Below are 19,805 nucleotides of genomic sequence, written 5' to 3' on the forward strand. Positions count from 1 at the left end.
GTGTTTGGCCGCCCTGCCGCTCGTAAACTGCAAGCCGAACAGTGTTTACGTGAACGAACTCAGCAGACCGGTGAGTCTTTTACGAGCTACATAGAAGACGTCCTGGACTTGTGCAAGAAAGCCGACGCAGCCATGCCTGAGTCTGACAAGATCTGCAACGTTATGAAAGGCAGGGACAACGATGCCTTCACCATGCTGCTCGCCAAGAACCCTCGTACTGTGGCCGAGGGGATCCCGCTCTGCCAAAGCTACGAGGAGCTGCGCCGACAGCGGTTGCTGACCCGTCGACCTCCATCACGCGACGCCGATCTCGCTGGCTTGTCGGCCATTTCTGATCAGTCCGCCTTGCTCGCCGAGATCAAGTCATTCGTGCACGAGGAAATTGCCCGCCAGTTGTCGCTACTGGCCTTCCCTCACCCGCAGCATGTTCAACAGCCGCCTACCACACTGCTGCCTCCCTACGCCGAGCTATTCAGCAGGAAATCACGGAGGTCATGCCAGAACACCACTAGCCCCCTCCGAAGCCTGAGCCGCTCAGTTAGGCGCAAGTCGCAGCCAGGTCACCCCAAGCGATCCCTGTGGCTGCCCCACTTACTTACGCCGAAGCCGTCGCCAGACCTCAGGCCTTCGAAGCGAGTGTGCCGGCTGCGTACGCCGACGTCATCCTAGGCCACCAATGCAGCCCATCATGCAGTGGTATCAGCAGACGCCTCGTCCACCACCTCCTGCGCCATGGATGGGACCTACCCCGGCGAACCGATGGCGCACTTCCGACAACCGCCCGATCTGCTTCGCGTGCGGTTGCGCCAGTCATGTCGCCCGCTATTGCAATCGCGTGCAGCCGCCTCGTGTCGCCTCAACTATCCCCAGTCAGTCAAGCCGCCCGTATTACGATTCGCCGCCGCCTATGTCACCGTCGTCTCGCCCAGCTCCATCTACCCACCGTTCGCCGTCACCGCGACGCCGCTCACTGTCACCAATGCGGCCACGTCTGGTCCTACGTGGGCAGGAACACTAGTCGTCACAGTCCACGAGGCAAGGGCTGCGACGCTATCGAACTGCGAAAGCCCTCAGCGAAGCCCATCGAACGTGTTAGAGGTGTTTGTGGACGGTGTTCGCGCATGTGCCCTTAGCAACACTGGAGCCGCCGTATCCGTTATTGACGCCAAACTTAGCCGATTACTGCGAAAAGTGACGACGCCACTTCTCGGGCTCTCCCTCCGTACAGCCAGCGCCCAAAGTATTCACCGTACAGCGGTGTGCACAGCCTACGTCATGATTAATGATGCTCTGTACGCCGTGGAATTGATCATAATTTCTGCATGCTCTCACGACGACATCCTAGGATGGGATTTTCTCTCCCACCACGACGCCGTAATGCATTGCGCACCAGCCGAAATAGAGCTCTCACCATTCTCTGATTTGACGCCGGCAGACAGTCTATCGTCTGCGAGCAAGGTACTCGTCAAAGACGACACCAAAGTGCCTGCAAACTCGTCAACGGCGGTGTCAGTCTACTGCGCCAGTCTCTCCGACACAGCTGCACTCCTCTCACCATCTGACCGTGTTTGCACGAGGAAAGGCTTGCTGGTGCCTTTCGCGACCGTGCAAGTCACTCAGGGCAGCACGTAAATTTTTGTTATGAAGTGAACCCATCTCCGTACAGTGTTACGTTGGTGCGAGGGGAATGCCTCGGTAGGGTGGAACCCCTCGAAGACGCACAAGTTATGGACGAACCAGATGACATGCACTGCCCCAGTTTCAGTACGCTCAGTGCTGTTTCCACATCTGGTTCATCGCCCGCTGATGTATTTGCTTCCTCCACTGCCGACAACCTTACGCCGATCCAGCGATCCCAGCTTCTGGGCCTCTTGGAAGAATTTCGCGCTTCTTTCTATGTCGCTCAAATTTCTCTCGGCCGCACGTCCGCCGTTACGCATCGCATCGACACTGGCGCCCAACCGCCACTGCGGCAACGTCCATATCGCGTATCTCCCACAGAACGCCGCGTAATCAACGAGCAAGTCGACGACATGCTTCGGCGCGATGTTATTCGACCCTTTAACAGCCCCTAGGCATCTCCTGTCGTTCTTGTTGCGAAGAACGACTGTTCTGTGCGGTTCTGTGTGGATTACCGACGACTCAACGAGATCACTCGTAAGGACGTGTATCCACTACCGCGAATAGGCGACGCGATTGACAGCCTACAAGGAGCAGAATTCTTTTCGTCTCTCGATTTGCGCTCAGGGTATTGGCAGGTACCTATGGCTGATGACGCTCGACCGAAGACCGCTTTTGTCACGCGCGACGGCCTGTTCTAATTCAACGTCATGCCGTTTGGGCTGTGTAATGCGCCCGCCACCTTCGAGCGCATGATGGATACTGTTCTGCGCAACCTGAAATGACACACGCGTTTGTGCTACCTCGACGACGTCGTCGTTTTCGCTCCAGACTTCTCCACGCATCTTATACGCCTACGCCATGTGTTGACGCGTTTGGGCGACGCTGCTCTGCAACTGAATCTTAAGAAGTGCCGATTTGCAGCACGGCAGCTGACAATAATCGGCTACGTCGTGTCCAAGGACGGAATTCTCCCCAATCCAGCCAAGCTTCGGGCCGTGACCGAGTTCCCGAAACCTACGTCCGTCAAAGAACAGCGCAGTTTCGTAGGACTGTGTTCCTATATATACTTTCAGCGCTTCATTCGAAACTTCGCGACTATCATATCGCCGCTGACGAAACTCCTCGGAAGTAACGGGCCTCCTCCATTCGTGGTCGTCAGAGTGCGACGACGCTTTGGTAAAGCTCCGTCGTTTGTTGACGTCGCCTCCCATAAAACGCCACTACGACCCTACGGCCCCCACAGAGGTACACACAGACGCCAGCGGTGTTGGCCTTGGCGCTGTCCTTGCGCAGCGCAAACCAGGGTTCCCTGAATATGTCGTGGCATATGCAAGTCGTACGCTTACTAAAGCCGAGACCAATTACACCGTCACAGAAAAGGAATGCCTGGTGATCACATGGGCCCTTACGAAGTTCCGACCATATTTGTATGGTCGCCCATTTGATGTCATCACCGACCATCATGCACTATGCTGGTTGTCATTAAAGGATCCCTCATGCCGCCTCAACCGCTGGGCACTTCACCTACAGGACTACGATATCCGCGTGCTGTACCGCAACGGACGCCAGCAGCTGACCGAAGTTCCCTAGTTCGTCCCAGCCGCGGCGGTCGCATTTTGATGGAGGCGACATGCTAGAGACCCGTTCTACTTGTACTTCTAACACCGTGCTCTGGGGTATTCAGAACTTACCACCGCATTCGACAACGATACTTCTGGCGAGGGATGTACCGCTACGTGCAGAAGTTCGTTCGCTCCTGCCTCGATTGCCAACGCCAAAAACCCTCAACGCATATGGCACCAGCCTGTCTACAACCATTACCTTGCCCTAACCGTCCGTTCGGGCGCGTGGGCATCGATTTGTATGGACCACTTCCTCTGACATCGGCTGGTAACCGCTGGGCCATCGTCGCTGTTGACCATCTAACGCGATACGCCGAAGCCGCCGAAACCGCCGCCCTCCCTGCGGCTACAGCGCGCGATGCTGCCTCTTTCCTGCTAAACCGATTCATGCTGTGTTACGGTCCACCCCAGGAGCTTCTCAGCGATCGAGGCCGTGTCTTCTTGTCGGAAGTCGTCGAAGCCACTCTTTGAGAATGCATTCTCAAAGAGTGCCATGCTGTTCACCGCAAAACTACTGCTTACCACCCGCAGACGAATGGCCTAACCGAACGCTTTAACCGCACGCTCGGCGACATGCTCTCAATGTACGTCGCCGCCGATCACACATATTGGGATGCCATTCTGCCCTTCGTCACCTACGCCTATAATACCGCCCCTCAAAGCACAACTGGTTTTTCACCCTTCTTCTTATTGTACGGAAGGCACCCGTCGCACACCATCGACACGATACTCCCATACAAGCCAGATTCATGTGGGTGTGCGCCTATTCCTGACACAGCCAGGCTTGCGGAGGAGTGTCGCGAGCTCGCGAAGACCTTTACAACGCATGAACAAGAGCGGCAGAAGAGCATTCACGGTGGTACCACCACTTCTGAGCCAACGTTCCTCCCTGGAGCGCTCGTATGGCTCTCTGTCCCTGCCACTGCAACTGGCCTTTCTTCAAAACTACTGCCGAAATACGAAGGCCCCTACCGTGTCGTCGAGTGCACATCCCCGGTCAACTACCTGATCTAACCCATCGAACCATCTTCGGACATGCGCCGTCGAGGGCGCGACATTGTCAACGTGGAGCGCCTCAAGGCCTACTATGACCCGCTCATAATGACAAGCTGTTAGGTCGCCGGGCGGCTCCCTTTTCGTACCCGAGGTAATTGTAGCGAAGCCTTGGAGATGAGTAATGGGTTGCGCTCTCTATAGCCTTCTAGTGGGTCGTCCTCTTTGGCTCACCCGCTCGCGCTCTGTGTCCATGTTTTGCCTTGACTGTCGCCATTGCGCATCGTCGCCGACTGCCGTCAAATAAACAGTCCGTCCATCCCATCCCATCCCATCCCATCCCATCCCATCCCATCCCATCCCATCCCATCCCATTCCATTCCATCCCATCCCATCCCATCCCATCCCATCCCATCCCATCCCAATCCCATCCATCCATCCATCCATCCAACCGCCTACGTCTGGGTGCTCATGATCGCCTCCTTACCTTGGTGTAGACCAAAATTGGCATGGGAGCGTAAGAGCATTTGACGAATATGACTGCCGGGCCATGACATGAATAACGTGAATATCCTGTCGCGTACATCGTCGAACCCTTTCCTCCAGACAGTGTGGCACTTACCCGGTTACCGCGAGCCGCGGGGTACGGGTATGCGCCACAGGTAATTGACAGTTTCATCTACCCAGGAACGGCGAGAACAGACATTGGTAATTTCAGTGCGAGAGCGTTAAGAAAACCGACAATGGCAGCATTGACCCGACGAATGGAAATAATAAAAAGTAGGAACCCAGCAGGAATTGAACCCAAGCATTCTGCGAGGCAATCAAGTATTCTGCCACAGAACCACGCCAGGTCTCTAAACTGGTTTAGAAAAACAGCCTATGCAGGCGTAATGCCGGTGCAACGTCAATAGTTGTGGTGCTGGCTATATAATGTGTCACGAGGCGTTCTGGGTGACCAAGCCCTCAGATGGTAGAGCCGAGCAGCGAGAGATGACAATCGGGACAACACCGAAACGTAGCTTTTATGAATAATCTCGTCGTCGTCTTCTCCTTCCAAGCCAGATCCCCACTACCCATTATTTCCAGTACAGTTATCTCCCCCGGGGAAAAGAAGCCGTCCCGGCTACCTAGGGGTACGATAGCACAGGGGGATCATAGTAACGCTTTAAACGTTCTACATGCACAATTTCGCGGTTGCGACGACGCTTATCCGAAGGTGGTTCAAGAGGCTCCACGATATAGTTCACGGGAGATGTTTGGTTCACTACACGGTAGGGACCCTGGTAGTTTGACATGAGTTTCGGGGACAACCCAGGGGTCGAGGCAGGCACCCAAAGCCACACAAGCGAGCCAGGAGAATAGGATGCAGGCGCGACCGCGGCATCACGGTGGTGTTTCTGGCGCTGCTGGTCCTCTGACGTCAACATACGGGAGAGCTTTCGACACTCTTCTGCGTGTGCAGCAGCCTGGGACAGGGTGGTAGATTCCGAGGCATCAGGGCGATACGGAAGAATTGTATCCATGGTGGAGGATGGTTCGTGCCCATAAAGCAGGAAGAAGGGGGAAAATCCTGTGGTGGCCTGCGTGGCGGTATTATAAGCATATGTGACAAATGGGAGAACATGGTCCCAATTGCTATGGTCAGATGCGACGTACATGGCCATCATGTCACCAAGAGTGCGATTGAAGCGCTCAGCCATCCCATTAGTCTGCGGGTGATACGCAGTTGTACGGTGAATGATACGGCATTCTTTGAGAAGAGCTTCTATGACGTCGGATAGAAATACACGCCCTCTATCACTGAGTAATTCTCTTGGGGCTCCATGGCGAAGTATGATGTGGCGCAGAAGAAACGACGCAACATCACGCGCAGAGGCGCTGGGCAAAGGTGAAGTTTCCGCATAACGCGTAAGATGGTCGATGGCCACGATAACCCAGCGGTTGCCGTCTGAAGTGCTTGGTAGAGGGCCATAGAGATCGACGCCTACGCGATCAAATGCACGTCCTGGGCAAGGCAGAGGTTGCAGCGGGGCAGCTGAACGACGAGGAGGATCTTTGCGGCGTTGGCACGCGAGGCATGAGAGTACATAATGACGGACGAATCTGTACATCCCACGCCAATAATAACGAAGGCGGAGGCGTGTGTAAGTTTTGAGTACCCCTGCATGCGCGCACTGTGGATCATCGTGAAACGCCGCACAGAGATCCGAACGGAGATGCCGAGGGACCACAAGTAACCATTTGCGACCGTCCTGGAGGTAGTTACGGCGGTATAACAGCCCATCGCGAACGGAAAAGTGGTGTGCTTGGCGACGTAATGCACGGCTGACGGGGGGTGCCGATTGGTGTTGCAGGAAGTTTAGCAGAGAAACAATCCATGGGTCCTTCTTCTGCTCCAAAGGCATGTTCGTTGCAGATATGGACGACGCCGATAACGTCACGTTAGGTGAATTAGTCTCGCTATGTAGAGGAGAGCGAGACAAGGCATCTGCGTCGGAGTGTTTTCGGCCGGAACGGTAGAGTACTCGAATGTTGTACTCTTGGAGTCGAAGCGCCCATCGAGCTAGACGACCGGAAGGTTCCTTTAAAGAAGAAAGCCAGCACAGGGAATGGTGGTCGGTTATCACGTCAAATGGGCGGCCGTAGAGATAAGGTCGGAATTTAGTTATGGCCCAAATTATAGCCAAGCATTCTTTTTCTGTTACAGAATAGTTGGATTCAGCCTTCGTGAGTGCGCGACTGGCGAAAGCAACGACATACTCATCGAAGCCAGCCTTTCGTTGGGCAAGAACGGCGCCAAGGCCGACACCGCTGGCGTCCGTGTGAACTTCTGTCGGAGCGCTGGGGTCGAAATGCCGTAGGATCGGAGGAGAGGTCAGGAGATGACGCAGCGTATTAAACGCGGCCTCGCAACTTGGTGACCAGGTTGAAAGGTTGTGGTCCGCACGAAGAAGCTTTGTCAAAGGGTCTATGATGGTCGCGAAATTGCGGATGAAGCGGCGAAAGTACGAGCTTAACCCGATGAAGCTGCAAAGTTCTTTCAAGTTCTTTGGCCGCGGGAACTCAGCGACAGCTTGAAGTTTGGATGGATCAGGGAGCACCCCATCTTTTGACACGACATGGCCGAGAATGACTAGCTGCCGAGCTGCAAAGCGACACTTCTTCAAATTGAGCTGGAGGCCCGCGTTGGCGATGCATGTCAGGACGCGTTCAAGTCGAAGTAGATGGGATTGAAAGTCCGGTGAAAATATGACAATGTCGTCGAGATAACAAAGGCAGACCTGCCACTTAAGTCCGCGTAGAATGTTATCCATCATTCTTTCAAACGTTGCAGGCGCATTGCACAGACCGAAGGGCATGACGGTAAACTCATATAAACCGTCAGGGGTGACGAACGCAGTCTTCGGGCGGTCTGTCTCAGCCACCGGGACCTGCCAGTATCCGGACCGTAAGTCGATGGACGAGAAGAACTCGGAGCCTTGGAGGCAGTCTAGCGCGTCGTCAATACGTGGTAGAGGATAAACATCCTTACGGGTTATCTTGTTGAGTCGACGGTAGTCTACACAAAACCGAATAGTGCCATCCTTCTTCCTGACCAGCACTACAGGAGAGGCCCAGGGACTGTTCGAAGGTTGTATGACGCCGCGTTTGAGCATGTCGCCTACGTGCTCGTCGATGACGCGGCGCTCCGTTGCTGACACACGATACGGCCGTTGGCGCAATGGCGCATGGTCTCCGGTGTCGATGTGGTGGACAACTGTGGAAGTGCGGCCTAAACGAGCTTGTTGTAGGTCGAATGATGTCCGAAAGCGGTTAAGGAGGGCCACAATCTGGGCGTGCTGACTCGTAGTGAGGTTGGGGTGAATGCACCGAGAAAACGTGACTTCACGAGACGGCTCCGCAGGAGTAGCGTCAACGCCGACGGCGTCAACCTCGACAGAAGCCGGGTTGTCAGGCACAGTATAAACAAAGCTTTGGTCAAGTTCGTCAGCATGACCGAGACACTCAGCGTGGTGCAAGGTAGCAGGACAAGAAAACATGTTCACAACATAAAGAGCGCTGACACCCTGTCGAACGGTAAGAAGGGCAAAAGGGACCAAGAAAGGATGACGGTGAGTAGCAAGCTTCGACGGTGTGAAAAGAACTGTGGAGTCCGAAAATGCAGCGCAGGATACGGGTACAAGGGTGGAAGAGAAAGGAGGAACGTCGGTGTCGCTGGCGACTAACACCCGAGAAGAGGCGCCGGAGGAATCTTCGAAAATGTTGCCGCCGAATGGAGACAGCGAAAGTTCAGCACGGGCGCAATCGATAACGGCATCATGAGATGACAGGAAGTTCCAGCCTAAAATCATGGCATGAGAGCAGCGAGGCAGAACGACAAACTCGATGTGGTACAGGGCATCGTCTATAGAAACCCGGACGGTGCACGCTCCCAATGGGTCAATCGGCTCGGCGCTTGCTGTACGTAGCGAAATCGCAGAAAACGGCGTCGTGACTTTTCTGAGCTTAAGACGAAGCTGGTCAGAAATAACTGACACCGCTGCTCCCGTATCGACAAGCGCATGAACGGCAATACCTTCGGCAAAAAACGACAATTACATTGGTCGGGAATAAATGAGGACTTGCGCAGTTCGCTGATATCGCAGTTCTTGCCTCCGGAACTGCGTCATTCAGTTTTCCTCGTGGACAGCTTCAGGTCGGCGGATGAGGGGAGACAGAGAACGTCGACGAGGGGATGGAGACCGACGAGTACTGTAGCCTCGGGAAGAAGGCGCGGCGTCGAAGTGTGGACCGGCAGGAGCCGAACGGTAAGTGTAGTCCGGACCATTGCTTTGTGGTCGTGCAGAGTCGGAATACCAAGCACGGCGGCGGCAGAATCGTGCTACATGGCCAGCACATCCGCATGAGAAACAGATGGGCCGGTTGTCTTGGGTGCGCCACGGATTGAAAACAGGGGCCGCAGATTCAGCGAGGTATTGCCGAGCCGGGTGAAGGGGCTGCGGTGGTGGACCGTAGTTTCTTGTCGGCGTATAGTTTGCGGTCGCGGGTAAAGGTGAAGAGAAGGTGGGCGTAGGTGCGTATTGCACAGCCGCAGACGGCGGCCTCGGCTTGGCGGCGGCTGCAGCGTACGTAAGCGGAGCTGTCACTGGAGCCGGCTGATGAGCAAGTGGTACGATGCCTGCGACTTGTTCGTGTATGACCTGACGGATCTCGGGAGTCAGGAGCGATTCAGACGCTTGGGCGGCTGGCAGAAGAGACAGCTGGCGCGCGACTTCTTCCCGAACAAATTGCTTGACCTGGTCGAGGAACGACGAGTCGGAAGCAACAGCACATGAACTGTTTGTTAAAGCCGAAAGCGTGCCGTCTGGTATTAGAGCTCGTCGTGTGGAAAGCCGTTGTTTGCGCAGTTCTTCGTAGCTCTGGCATAGTGTAATCACTTCGTTGACCGTCTGTGGGTTTTTCGCCAAGAGCATTTGGAAGGCGTCGTCCTCTATGCCTTTCAGGATATTCCTTATCTTCTCGTCTTCGGTCATGGACGGGTTAATGCGCCGGCAAATGTCAACTACATCTTCTATGTAGCTGGTGAAGTTTTCACCTTTTTGTTGAGCACGACTGCGCAGCTGTTGCTCAGCCCGAAGCTTGCGGACGGCGGGGCGACCGAATACTTCTTGAAGTCTAGCTTTGAATACTGTCCAGGTGGGAAACTGATTCGTGGTTGTGGAACCAAACGTTGGCGACTCCGGAGAGGTAGAAGCTGACGAAGCTGAGTTTATCCGCGTCATTCCATTTATTAGAGACGCTGACTTTGTCGTACAATGACAACCAATAGTCCACGTCTTGATCTTCAGCTCCACTGAAGATGGGAGGGTCTCGTTGGCGTGGCGTACCTGAACAGACGACTGCAGGTGACGCCTGGGGAATAGTGCTCTGCCCAGCATCGTCAGGCATGGTTGGCACGGGAGGGATCGTCCGGTTTCGGAGTTCCAGGTCTGGAAGTAACCCGCACCTCCACCAAATGTCACGAGGCGTTCTGGGTGACCAAGCCCTCAGATGGTAGAGCCGAGCAGCGAGAGATGACAATCGGGACAACACCGAAACGTAGCTTTTATGAATAACCTCGTCGTCGTCTTCTCCTTCCAAGCCAGATCCCCACTACCCATTATTTCCAGTACAAATGTTACAAGAAAGCAATAAACACTACATATGTGCTCCTACTATACAGGCGTCATATGAGATAACGTCAATGGTTCCAATGTTGGATCCGCTTTTATAGCAGTCTAATAAACATTACATTTGTATTCCTATTATTCAGCAAGCTATATTGAAGCATTGCTCGACCCTGGAGGAATACATTAACGAAAGTTACATATGATTAGTTACATATAAGTGCACTTAGTTTCGATAATACTGACGTATGTACTCTAACGTGAGGGCTAACGTTACGTCGCACCAAAACTTACCCTTTAAACGCCAGTGTTGTCGACGAGCCTGGTAAGCCCACGATGTGCGCACAGCCGCTACACTTAAAAAAAGAAAGACTTCGATCCACCTCGTAACGCTTGGCTCAAAGCCATAAAACACAGCATAGAAGTAATCGCTGACTGCTTCGCATGAAACCGATTCCCACAACGCGTGGGATCTGCCGAATTTTTTTGTAACCAATTACAATGGCTTTGTACACAGGAGTCAATGTCTAGAAAGAACGGACTGCTGCAATATGCCTTGCCCCAATATGGCCGCTTTACGCGTTTGAAGTACAAAGGAAACGTTAAGTAGCTTGAGCGCGCGCTTTTGCAAAGTACAGAAATGTTTGTCATGATATAGTCGATGAACGACATGTATAAAACAATCGTAAATGGTCTTTGTTTTGGTGAGGACTGCGTACAATAAATGATACAAGGACTTTCAAAGGATTATCAGAATAAACTAATCGAGTAAGTAATGATAAAAAATGCAATCGCCATTTGTGCATTTATGTGATGAATCTACAATACAGAAGGCGTTCTGCCACGCGGCTGCCTCACGGGCTCGCAGGCCGCAAGTAGGATTATCAGAGAGCACCAGTGCACACACAATCGTGATCACTGTGTTAAATATTTCGCGGTATGCCCAGCACCACAACGGGTTTTCTGATCAGCTTGTGTTCCAGTGTGTTATTTCCTGAAGGTACTGAATGGGCGCGACAATATGGGAGGCGTCGACTAATCTTTATTGCTGTATGCTTAAGAACCACTCGATCTGCCGTATGACGATGGTCAAAATAAGGCGCGCAAAATAAACGACGATTCGAATCTGCGTACGCCCCGCCACGGTGGTCTAGTGGTTATGGCGCTCGACTGCTGACCCAAAGGTCGCGGGAACGAATCCCGGCCGCGGCGGCTGCATTTTCGATGGAGGCGAAAATGTCTGAGGCCCGTGTACTTAGATTTAGGTGCACGTTAAAGAACCCCAGGTGGTCGAAATTTCCGCAGCCCTCCACTACGGCGTATCTCATAATCATATGGTGATTTTGGGACGTTAAGCCCCAGATAATATTATCGAATCTTCGTACAGCTTGGCGCTTGTTTTGCTCGTGCATTTCCCTTGAATATGCAGTTTTACACTTGAATTCGTTGCTTATAATATTGTCAAGGCTTATGCGGCACTGCGCGGAATAAGGACGACGCGTACCGACTTGTGGAATGACGTGGCTTTCTTTGTAACTTGGAAACGCAATCACCGGCAGCAAGCGCTCCGCCGAAAACGCGCGCGCGGCAGTGCGCAGTAGTTCCGCGGGAGAGCCGACGACCATGACCTCTGAGATTGTGCGCTGGTAGGTTTTTCTCCGGCCGTCCCAATCGCCGCGCTGCCCAGCAAAAAAACAAAGAAATATAATGCCCCTCGCGCGCCCGGCTACGGCGAGAGGGCGCCTTTAGGGCCCGCTCACGCTAGCGGCACGGCAGCTCGCCGTTTGCCGTTTGACGTTCTCAGGCTGCCGTGCGCAAGCGATTTCGTTCGCGCACGTCAGCCGTTCTTTGCCGTTGGAAGAATAGGTCCGAGACCCATTTCCTTGCCGTTCGCCGTCTGCCGCAGAGCGACGTGGCCAATCAGCGACGGAGGAGCGGTTGCCATGACTACGGCGCCCCGCGTCGTCTGCTTTCGGCTTTCCCCGTCGTCTGCGTCTGCCGCGGGACGCTTCGAGCTGCTTGCTTTTTTTTACTGCTCGTTTTTCACGCTCGAAGTGCGGATGTCGTCCGTGTCGTTGCCAGGCATGCTTCCGGCAGTCAACAGAGCCTTTTAGTCTGTCCAGCATTAAAAAAAGCGTCGCGTACAATCCCCAAGCTGGCGCCAGGTCAAGTGCCAAGTCAAGTGGCGCCAGCTATGGAGGATTAGAAACAACTAACAAACGCGGAATCTATGTCCTCCGAGCATTCAGAAGCGCCCATCTCGACTCGCTAAGCCTACAGCATCGATTATTTGAGTACGGCTCTCAAAAACGGGGCCGAATCGGCACGAATACTTTGCTGTCGAAGCTTAAGGACATGAATATAAAGCAAATGGAAGCATCAGTTCGGAGCTTACACGCTACGGAGCACACTGCGGCCGCTTGATAGATTCGAGGTGGACGACACCCGCTGCTGGCAGTGCGGCCATGTTTTTCGGAGGCTCGCCGCCGAAGTTTGCCGTGCAAGTAGGACAGCTCTCGCGCGTGCGGCGACGGCGGACGTTGTGCGGCACCGCGCCGTTGCGGCGGGCTTGCCGCTAGCGTGAGCGGGCCCTTACAGTGGCATCCGGCGGCAGCGGAGACCGCGGCAAAAAGCAGAGCGCACGGCATGCCAGCGTGCACATTCGCATTTCTTCGCGTCCAAGGGAACAAACCGCGCCCGGATCTGAATACACTGAATGTAAGTATATTTTTTCTTATTTTGGCCCAACTTACGAAGGAAAGCACGGCATCTGCTCAGTTTTCCTAATATGGATCATTGTAAGGACGTATCAATTCGTCTCTGGTAGTACTTTTTTTATTACAGTCTGGTTTCTCCTCGCCGCAAAATACCTGGATTTGAGAAATATAGGGGTGTTCTAGCATCCTTCCTTTCTCGAGATGTGTATGGGTGGACACTGGGCTAATTTTCGTCAGACACGTCCTCCTATCGTGAGACATCATTTTACTATTTGATCGCCTGCAGATATTTATGAGGTGGACAACCCAAGTATGGTTACGCTCTTGAGAGAAGAGCTCAAGAGAACTGCAAGCGTCCTGATCAGGTCATTGAAGTAGGGCCATAAGTAATTTTGCAGGAATATTGCGGCAGGCTTTGATTGCCGACCTACATTTACCCTCATGCCATTCACAGGGAAAGTGCCTGAGTTGTCGTCGTCTCATTTTTCGTCGTCTGTATTTTGCTTGTGTTTTGCTAGCACAATGGCAATATCAATATGATCTTCTGCGCTTACTCTCGGCTTCATCCAAAGGGTCGCACATGCAGAGCGGCGTCCATCTGAAGGAAAACTAGGCATGCATCCAGGAAAACAACTGGAAAGAAAAAGAGCAAATTGTAACCGCTAACGCCCAGTAACTGCATCAGCTACGTCAAATTTTGAACACGTGTTGCATTCTTTCCGAAAGAGGTGCAGATTTCGATGCTCGTTTTTGCAACGCCCAACGTATCTACTAAACACCGTAAAACTCGGAATGCAAGTGAATAAAATTAGGTGACCATCAATGAATAAAACGCGTGCCTGTAACCAGTGCGGAGCCGTCGCAGCAACGGCGACTCTCAGTCTAGACCAGGGGTCGGCAACCAGCGGAGCAGTCTTATGTGGCCCCCGGCACGACGTCAGAACCCCTCGCCTTGTCAATTCCTATCAAGAGGCCGACATGACAGTTTTGGCCTCAAATGGGGTTAGACAGGAAGAAAGAAAGATCGCTTCCAGTTGTCCCGCACTGTCCCCCATCTTCACACTTAGCCAAATCTTAGGCAGTTTTGCATGTGTCGCACACTGTTGCCAATTCGCTGAACTTTCCTTTTGCCTGCGAAGCCACCCCTTTGATTTGCCGTCTGGACCCCACCGTGTCGGCTTCATGGAACTCGGCCCTCCGCCTCAAACCCCAAGCCTAGATGTATCACGAAGCCTCCACCCTCCCCCCCGTCTCTTGCTTCTGTGGCGCGACGGGAGGTAGTTGGAAAGGAAAACTGGGGAAGCCTCGCGGTGAGTGCGAAGCGTTGTGCGCTATGCGAGCACAGCTTTCACCTTCACCGCAGGGTTTGCCTGGCCGCGCCAGACCCGGCGGCGTTGGCGAGCGACATCGCGAGAAGATAGCATCCCGAGTACTGATGCCGAGTTCCGAGTTTGGTCTTCACATTTTTTGTCTCGTTTAATATCCACACATACGTTGTAGTGCTATGTTCGTTGTGCAGTGTTTAGCAGCACCTTTGCGTTCGTGATTTTTTCATGTTCTTAGTTTTGGCTTCAGTTGTACTATTTATATTAGGGAGTTTTCGAATTGGAGCCCCAACGCCCTTTGCGTGTGCTCGCTTTGGGTCTAGCAGGAGCTAAGAGTTTTCGAATAGGGTGTGCGGCGCTTTGGACACTCCCCCTATTCTAGGTCACTCTAGTCTGGGCCAAGAGCTGTCACTTCAGTGGGTGCCGTCACGTTTGTTTGACGCAAAGCTTTTGGGGCAGGCTTTGGGGCTCCCGCTAAATTCGAGAAATAGCGTCCCCAACGCAAAACCCAAACGCTGTTTGGGTCACGCGCATGCGCAGAGGCCTCGACGCTATTTCTCTGGGGCCCCAAAACAATTGGGCCTCTATTCGAAAACCCCCTATTGACTGCATTGACGCCATGTTCTGCAACTTTGTACGAATAATGCTTCCTTTATGTTGACGCTTCTTTTTTTTTTTTGCTTTCTTCACGCCTTACGCTTCATGTGACAATGTTCCCCTGTTATACCCAATGCCTGTAAATCATTCCGTACGAGAGGAAATGCCTGTAAGTTGTTAATAAATTAATATATTAAAAAGTGATCCTACTGGGAAATTTCACCGCAGCTGTACACTTCTTTTCATTTCGCTATATCTTGTGGCAAAGAAACTGAAACCGACGGGGAAATGCACAGACGGCGTTACCTGCTTTTTGCTACACTGCTTCGAAACGGGCTGCTTTCGTCGCCGGCCTTAAATCTAGCTCACAAAATGATAAACGCATGTATTGAGATAAACGTATCTCAGAGCCAGTGGTCAGCCGGAGCCCTCAGAGAGAACACGGAGGCGACAAGAAAAACACCTTTACTCCACGAAGGCCCGGCTACGGCTCATCTGTTTTCAGCGGCAGGGCGAGCGCGAGCCCCGAGCGTAGCCCAATCATTGTTCTGCTTGTTCTTCGCCAGCGCCCCCATAATATACAGCCTGCAAATTTCGAAGTATCTTGCGTTTCCAGCACATGCGGACCTTTCACAGGGGTATCGCACTTCTAGGTGCTCTAATATAGGAGGCGCATATCTATGGCAAAAAAAGAGAGGCGCATTTGAGAATAAATAGGCCCCAGCATGTCTTTGCCTCTCGTATACCTTGACCAGACATTTCCAAGTCAGTGGTAGGTTATACAGAAGCGCAAAACCATTTTGTCCTCGCGCCATGGAAGCCGCACCGACTGCGCGGCAGCCTTTCAGACTTTTCGAAATGCCTCGGCGGCGAGCGCCGCGGTGCGGAGGAGGAGGCGGCCACGCCCACCTCTGAAATTACTCTCCCTGCGATTGGGATGGCCGGAGAGAAACCTGCCGACGCGCTATCTCGGAGGCAGGATTCGCTCGCTGGATTTCAAGCAAGACGGACGTGCCTGCCGCGATGTCCTGGAGTACCTCTCGCTGATCGGCGCCCCGTGACGGTCGCCTCGCCCGCTATGCCGTGCGCCGCTCATCGACGGTGCCTCCGCCGCTTCGCCGACATTGTGCACCGTGCCTCTGGCTGTGTTTCGTGGTCCCGTCCTTGAACTCCCGTGACCGTTTCCCTCCATCTTTCCTGTCCTCTTCTCTCTTCGTTGGATGGATGTCCCCATATCACTTCTCTCTCTATTTTTTCCTACTTTTCTTTTATTCCCTCCTTACCCCCTCCCCTACAAGGCACTGCGCCGTGTCGCCTATAGGCAGACAGAAATTAGGTGCCTTTTTCCTTTCCTCAATAACCACTGAAAGAAGAAGGCGCCATGCGACGACCTCCAGTGGCGTAGCCAGAGGGGGGGGGGGACCGGGCCCGTGCCCCCCCCCCTCCCGAATTTTTTTTTCGCCATGGCATACAGAGCTTAAAATGTCACTCGATCACATTTGCCTGCCCGACCCTCACCTAAGATCAAGGAGGTGCCCCCCCGAAAAACATTTCTGGCGATGCCCCTGACGGCCTCAGACGTTTTCATCGGCCCAGCAGCGGGGCATCCGGAGCTGGCGCCGCGCGCGCGAACTTTAGGTTGCCTCGTCTATATGCGGTGGTCCTCATGATCTAATGACGCTTTTCTGGCACGTAAGACCCAATTACGTAATTTCATAGACAAATTCGTACAATTCGGGCGCCGATGTGTTTCCTAAGAAACAATCAACATTATCCATTACTCTTTGGCGCCGTTCTTTTCTTGAGCATTCTTCGCTCGCTAATATACGGGGTAGAAAATGCGCTGTCGTGCTTTACACGCGCTTCAAACTCCACGAGCCGCCATGATCGCCACAGCCCGTCGGCAGGGTCCACCAACGGATGCACAGAAGGACTTCATGTTCCCTACCCAACCCAAGGCAGTTTTTCGCTTCCTTGGGACAATGGGCCGGACAACCGGCTGTAGAGGCCGCCCGCCAGGTCCTCGCCTATGGACTCCGCTCTACTCTCCCTATCTCCTCCAATCCAATTCCTGCCCCATTCCCCCCACAGACGCTGAGCCTTGCTCCCAACTAGGACTGCAGAAATAGTTTTTTTTTTTCATTACTTCAACCTCCCATCCTGAGTTCGCGGGGCTGTACGCGACCTGATCTGCTCATTTATTTGCCTATTGAAATATGTGTCACGGAAGTACATCTCATATTTCACTTCAATGAGTTCGGCACGTAAGCATCCGGTTTTGGTAGAAGGAGTCATATTGATCTGGTGTTCGCTCTTCTACAAATGATGGATACTCACTCCAAACTCGCTGATGTGTCTTAGTCCTGGTTAGTCGAATCATTCGTGATTGCCCGCACATACTTCTGCGAGTGTCCTAATCCCTGAACACACCCGCGCGTGCGGGAACATCGCCTACGAACTTCATTCCTGATGCCCACTCTTATATTTTATTTTCTTCATCTAATATCTATATTGGCAGGCTAAATACTGATTGGTCGACACTCATATATTCTACACAAAGCCGTTAGGTGCCCACATAATGAACAGAATCGTAGAGAGGCGCTATCCACTTACAGGGGTCCGGGTTTTCCGAGCACCACTGCACATCGTACTCCGTCCAGCTCTTGGCCAGAACGGGATGGTAAGTCCCTTGAACGAAGTACATCCTGCAAGAAAGTGGCGTTATACGTACTAATAGTGCGCGCGTAAAAGACATGGTAGGTCGGCGCGCTCCTTAGAAAGCCGTCTCCCACCCGGTCGTCCAGACACCGAGACGGGATAACGAAAGCACTCGGTTCCAATTATCTTGCTTCTCGCGATTCCTCAGGTCAGAGCTCTTCGCCGTAGTTCTTTATACGATCGGTCGACTAGGTTCGGTGGCATCTTGATAATTTAATGAAGCGAAAATAATCAATAAATCATTAAGGCAGTCGTGAAAGGAACGTTAGTCGCCGATTCTGTCGATGCACGCTTATTATGCACTAAGGATAATGCATATAATTCGCGCGTAATCCGTCTTACGTACTTGTGTTGTAGCTTTTTTTGTTTTTGTAAACTCTTAGTAAACGGAGTTCCGCGGCTCCACCAAGCCGTCATCTGCGATATATTTTTTTCCGTCGGGACTCCCGCATCACGTATGGTGCCTATACCCGCCAGATATACAGCTGGAGGTTCAATTTCTGCGGGTCCATAACAGCGAGTGACGCAACAGTAAAAGCGCGACTTCTCATGTACAACACGCTTGACGGCGTCGCCGTAAACGGTAGTGATACTCATTCTGTCAGTTCCGGCAATAGTTATGCGACCTGCACTCTGCCACAAACGCGCCCAGGTGCCTTAATGAACGTCTTAAGGAACACAGGTACAATGTAGATAGGGCTATCAGTGGGCATTCAGGAATTCATTGTTGGGATTGTGGGTGCCGGCCTCTTTTCAATCACACACGTGTGCTCGCAAGAAATAAAAATAGGATAGCGCGCGAAATCATAGAAGCCAAGGAAATTTTTGAACGTGATAAAAAGTGTATCAGTGTTGCGTCGCTTGCTCGTTCGAAAAGTGAATTTTTATCTCGAAACATGTGATATCGATGATGGGTTGCTGTTCCTTTGACTGTTTTTGTATACCTCGTCTGCTCTGTTTCTTCCCCCCTTTTTTCCCTGTGTAAATGCGCATATATATTGCCGTGGCAGGAAAATAAAAAGCCAGTTGTAAGTTCAGCGCTGTGTGTGTCTCTTCTTTGCTCGTCCTCGTTGTATGCGCTGTGAAACCTTCGAACCCGCAGAAATGATATTGGTACGAGAGAGAAGCACGTGGTTTCGTAAATTTGCTGTGAAAGTGATTTTTGTAAATATTCTCTCCCTCCGATTCATTCATTTTCCCATCCGCTCAATGGTCGATGCCACCGATAACGCCCAAAACGTGACCTATATTTGCTCATGCTCCATTGAAAAACTAAGAAAAAATTTAAAATGAAACTAAATTCTTACAAAGTACGTTTTGTGGGCTCGAGAACAATGCAGTTTCCCGATGGTGCTCACCCCTTCAGCTCGATGAAACTAGATGACTGGTTCAGCTGACCAAAGCGCAAGTCGCTTAGCTCTCTGTAAAAAAAAAAAAAATAAAATAAAGAAAGAGGGAAAAGAGGTTACATGCATTGTGGTAACCGATGTCATGCGAAGCAGTCAGCGAGGAAGTCCCTGTGCCGCATTGTGTGGCTTTGGGCCCAGCATTACGAGCTGGATCGACGTCTTTGTGTAAGTCGAGTAATTGTGTGCATATCGGGTGCTTACCACGTATGTCGCGTACTGCGACACCTGAAGAGTACCGTATGCCCCAACGTAACGTCAGCACTCACGTCAGATCATGGACGTCAGTTTTATGAGAAAGAAACGCATGTGCGTATCGTGAGAAGCATTAGTTGGCGTATTCCTGCGTTGTGAAGTAATGCCAGACTATAGCTTGGCGAGGCATAGTAGTACACGTGTGTTTAGTTCAGCGTTATAAGAGCGAATAGCCAACACTGAAACCAAAATTTACGTTAGACAAGCATCAACACCACAACTGCTAATGGATTTCGTTACGATCTGTACTGCGTGGGTCACGCTGTACAGATCGTAACGAATGATCATGATGAGCTTTTATTTCTGGATTAACCTTAACAATTAGCATTATTCGCATGACCTGCTACAAGGCAGCTGAGGGTGGACTATAGCAGAGGCG

General features: G+C 52.3%; 1 protein-coding gene across 2 annotated transcripts in view; it reads right to left on the reverse strand.

The window, feature by feature from the left end:
* LOC119379048 (serine/threonine-protein kinase haspin) overlaps positions 1 to 19,805 on the reverse strand; it is an 88,605-nt gene that overhangs the window by 66,019 nt on the left and 2,781 nt on the right. The window contains exons 3-4 of one of the 2 annotated variants that reach the window (XM_037648232.2): positions 19,124 to 19,186; positions 17,661 to 17,752 (exon numbers count right to left, since the gene is read on the reverse strand). In XM_037648232.2, coding sequence (XP_037504160.2) covers positions 17,661 to 17,752; positions 19,124 to 19,186 — 155 coding nt within the window. The remainder of the gene's footprint in view (positions 1 to 17,660; positions 17,753 to 19,123; positions 19,187 to 19,805) is intronic. The other variant, XM_049413906.1, reaches the window with a different exon arrangement.

Source organism: Rhipicephalus sanguineus, chromosome 1 (genome assembly GCF_013339695.2).
Source record: "Rhipicephalus sanguineus isolate Rsan-2018 chromosome 1, BIME_Rsan_1.4, whole genome shotgun sequence".
NCBI lineage: Eukaryota > Metazoa > Arthropoda > Arachnida > Ixodida > Ixodidae > Rhipicephalus > Rhipicephalus sanguineus.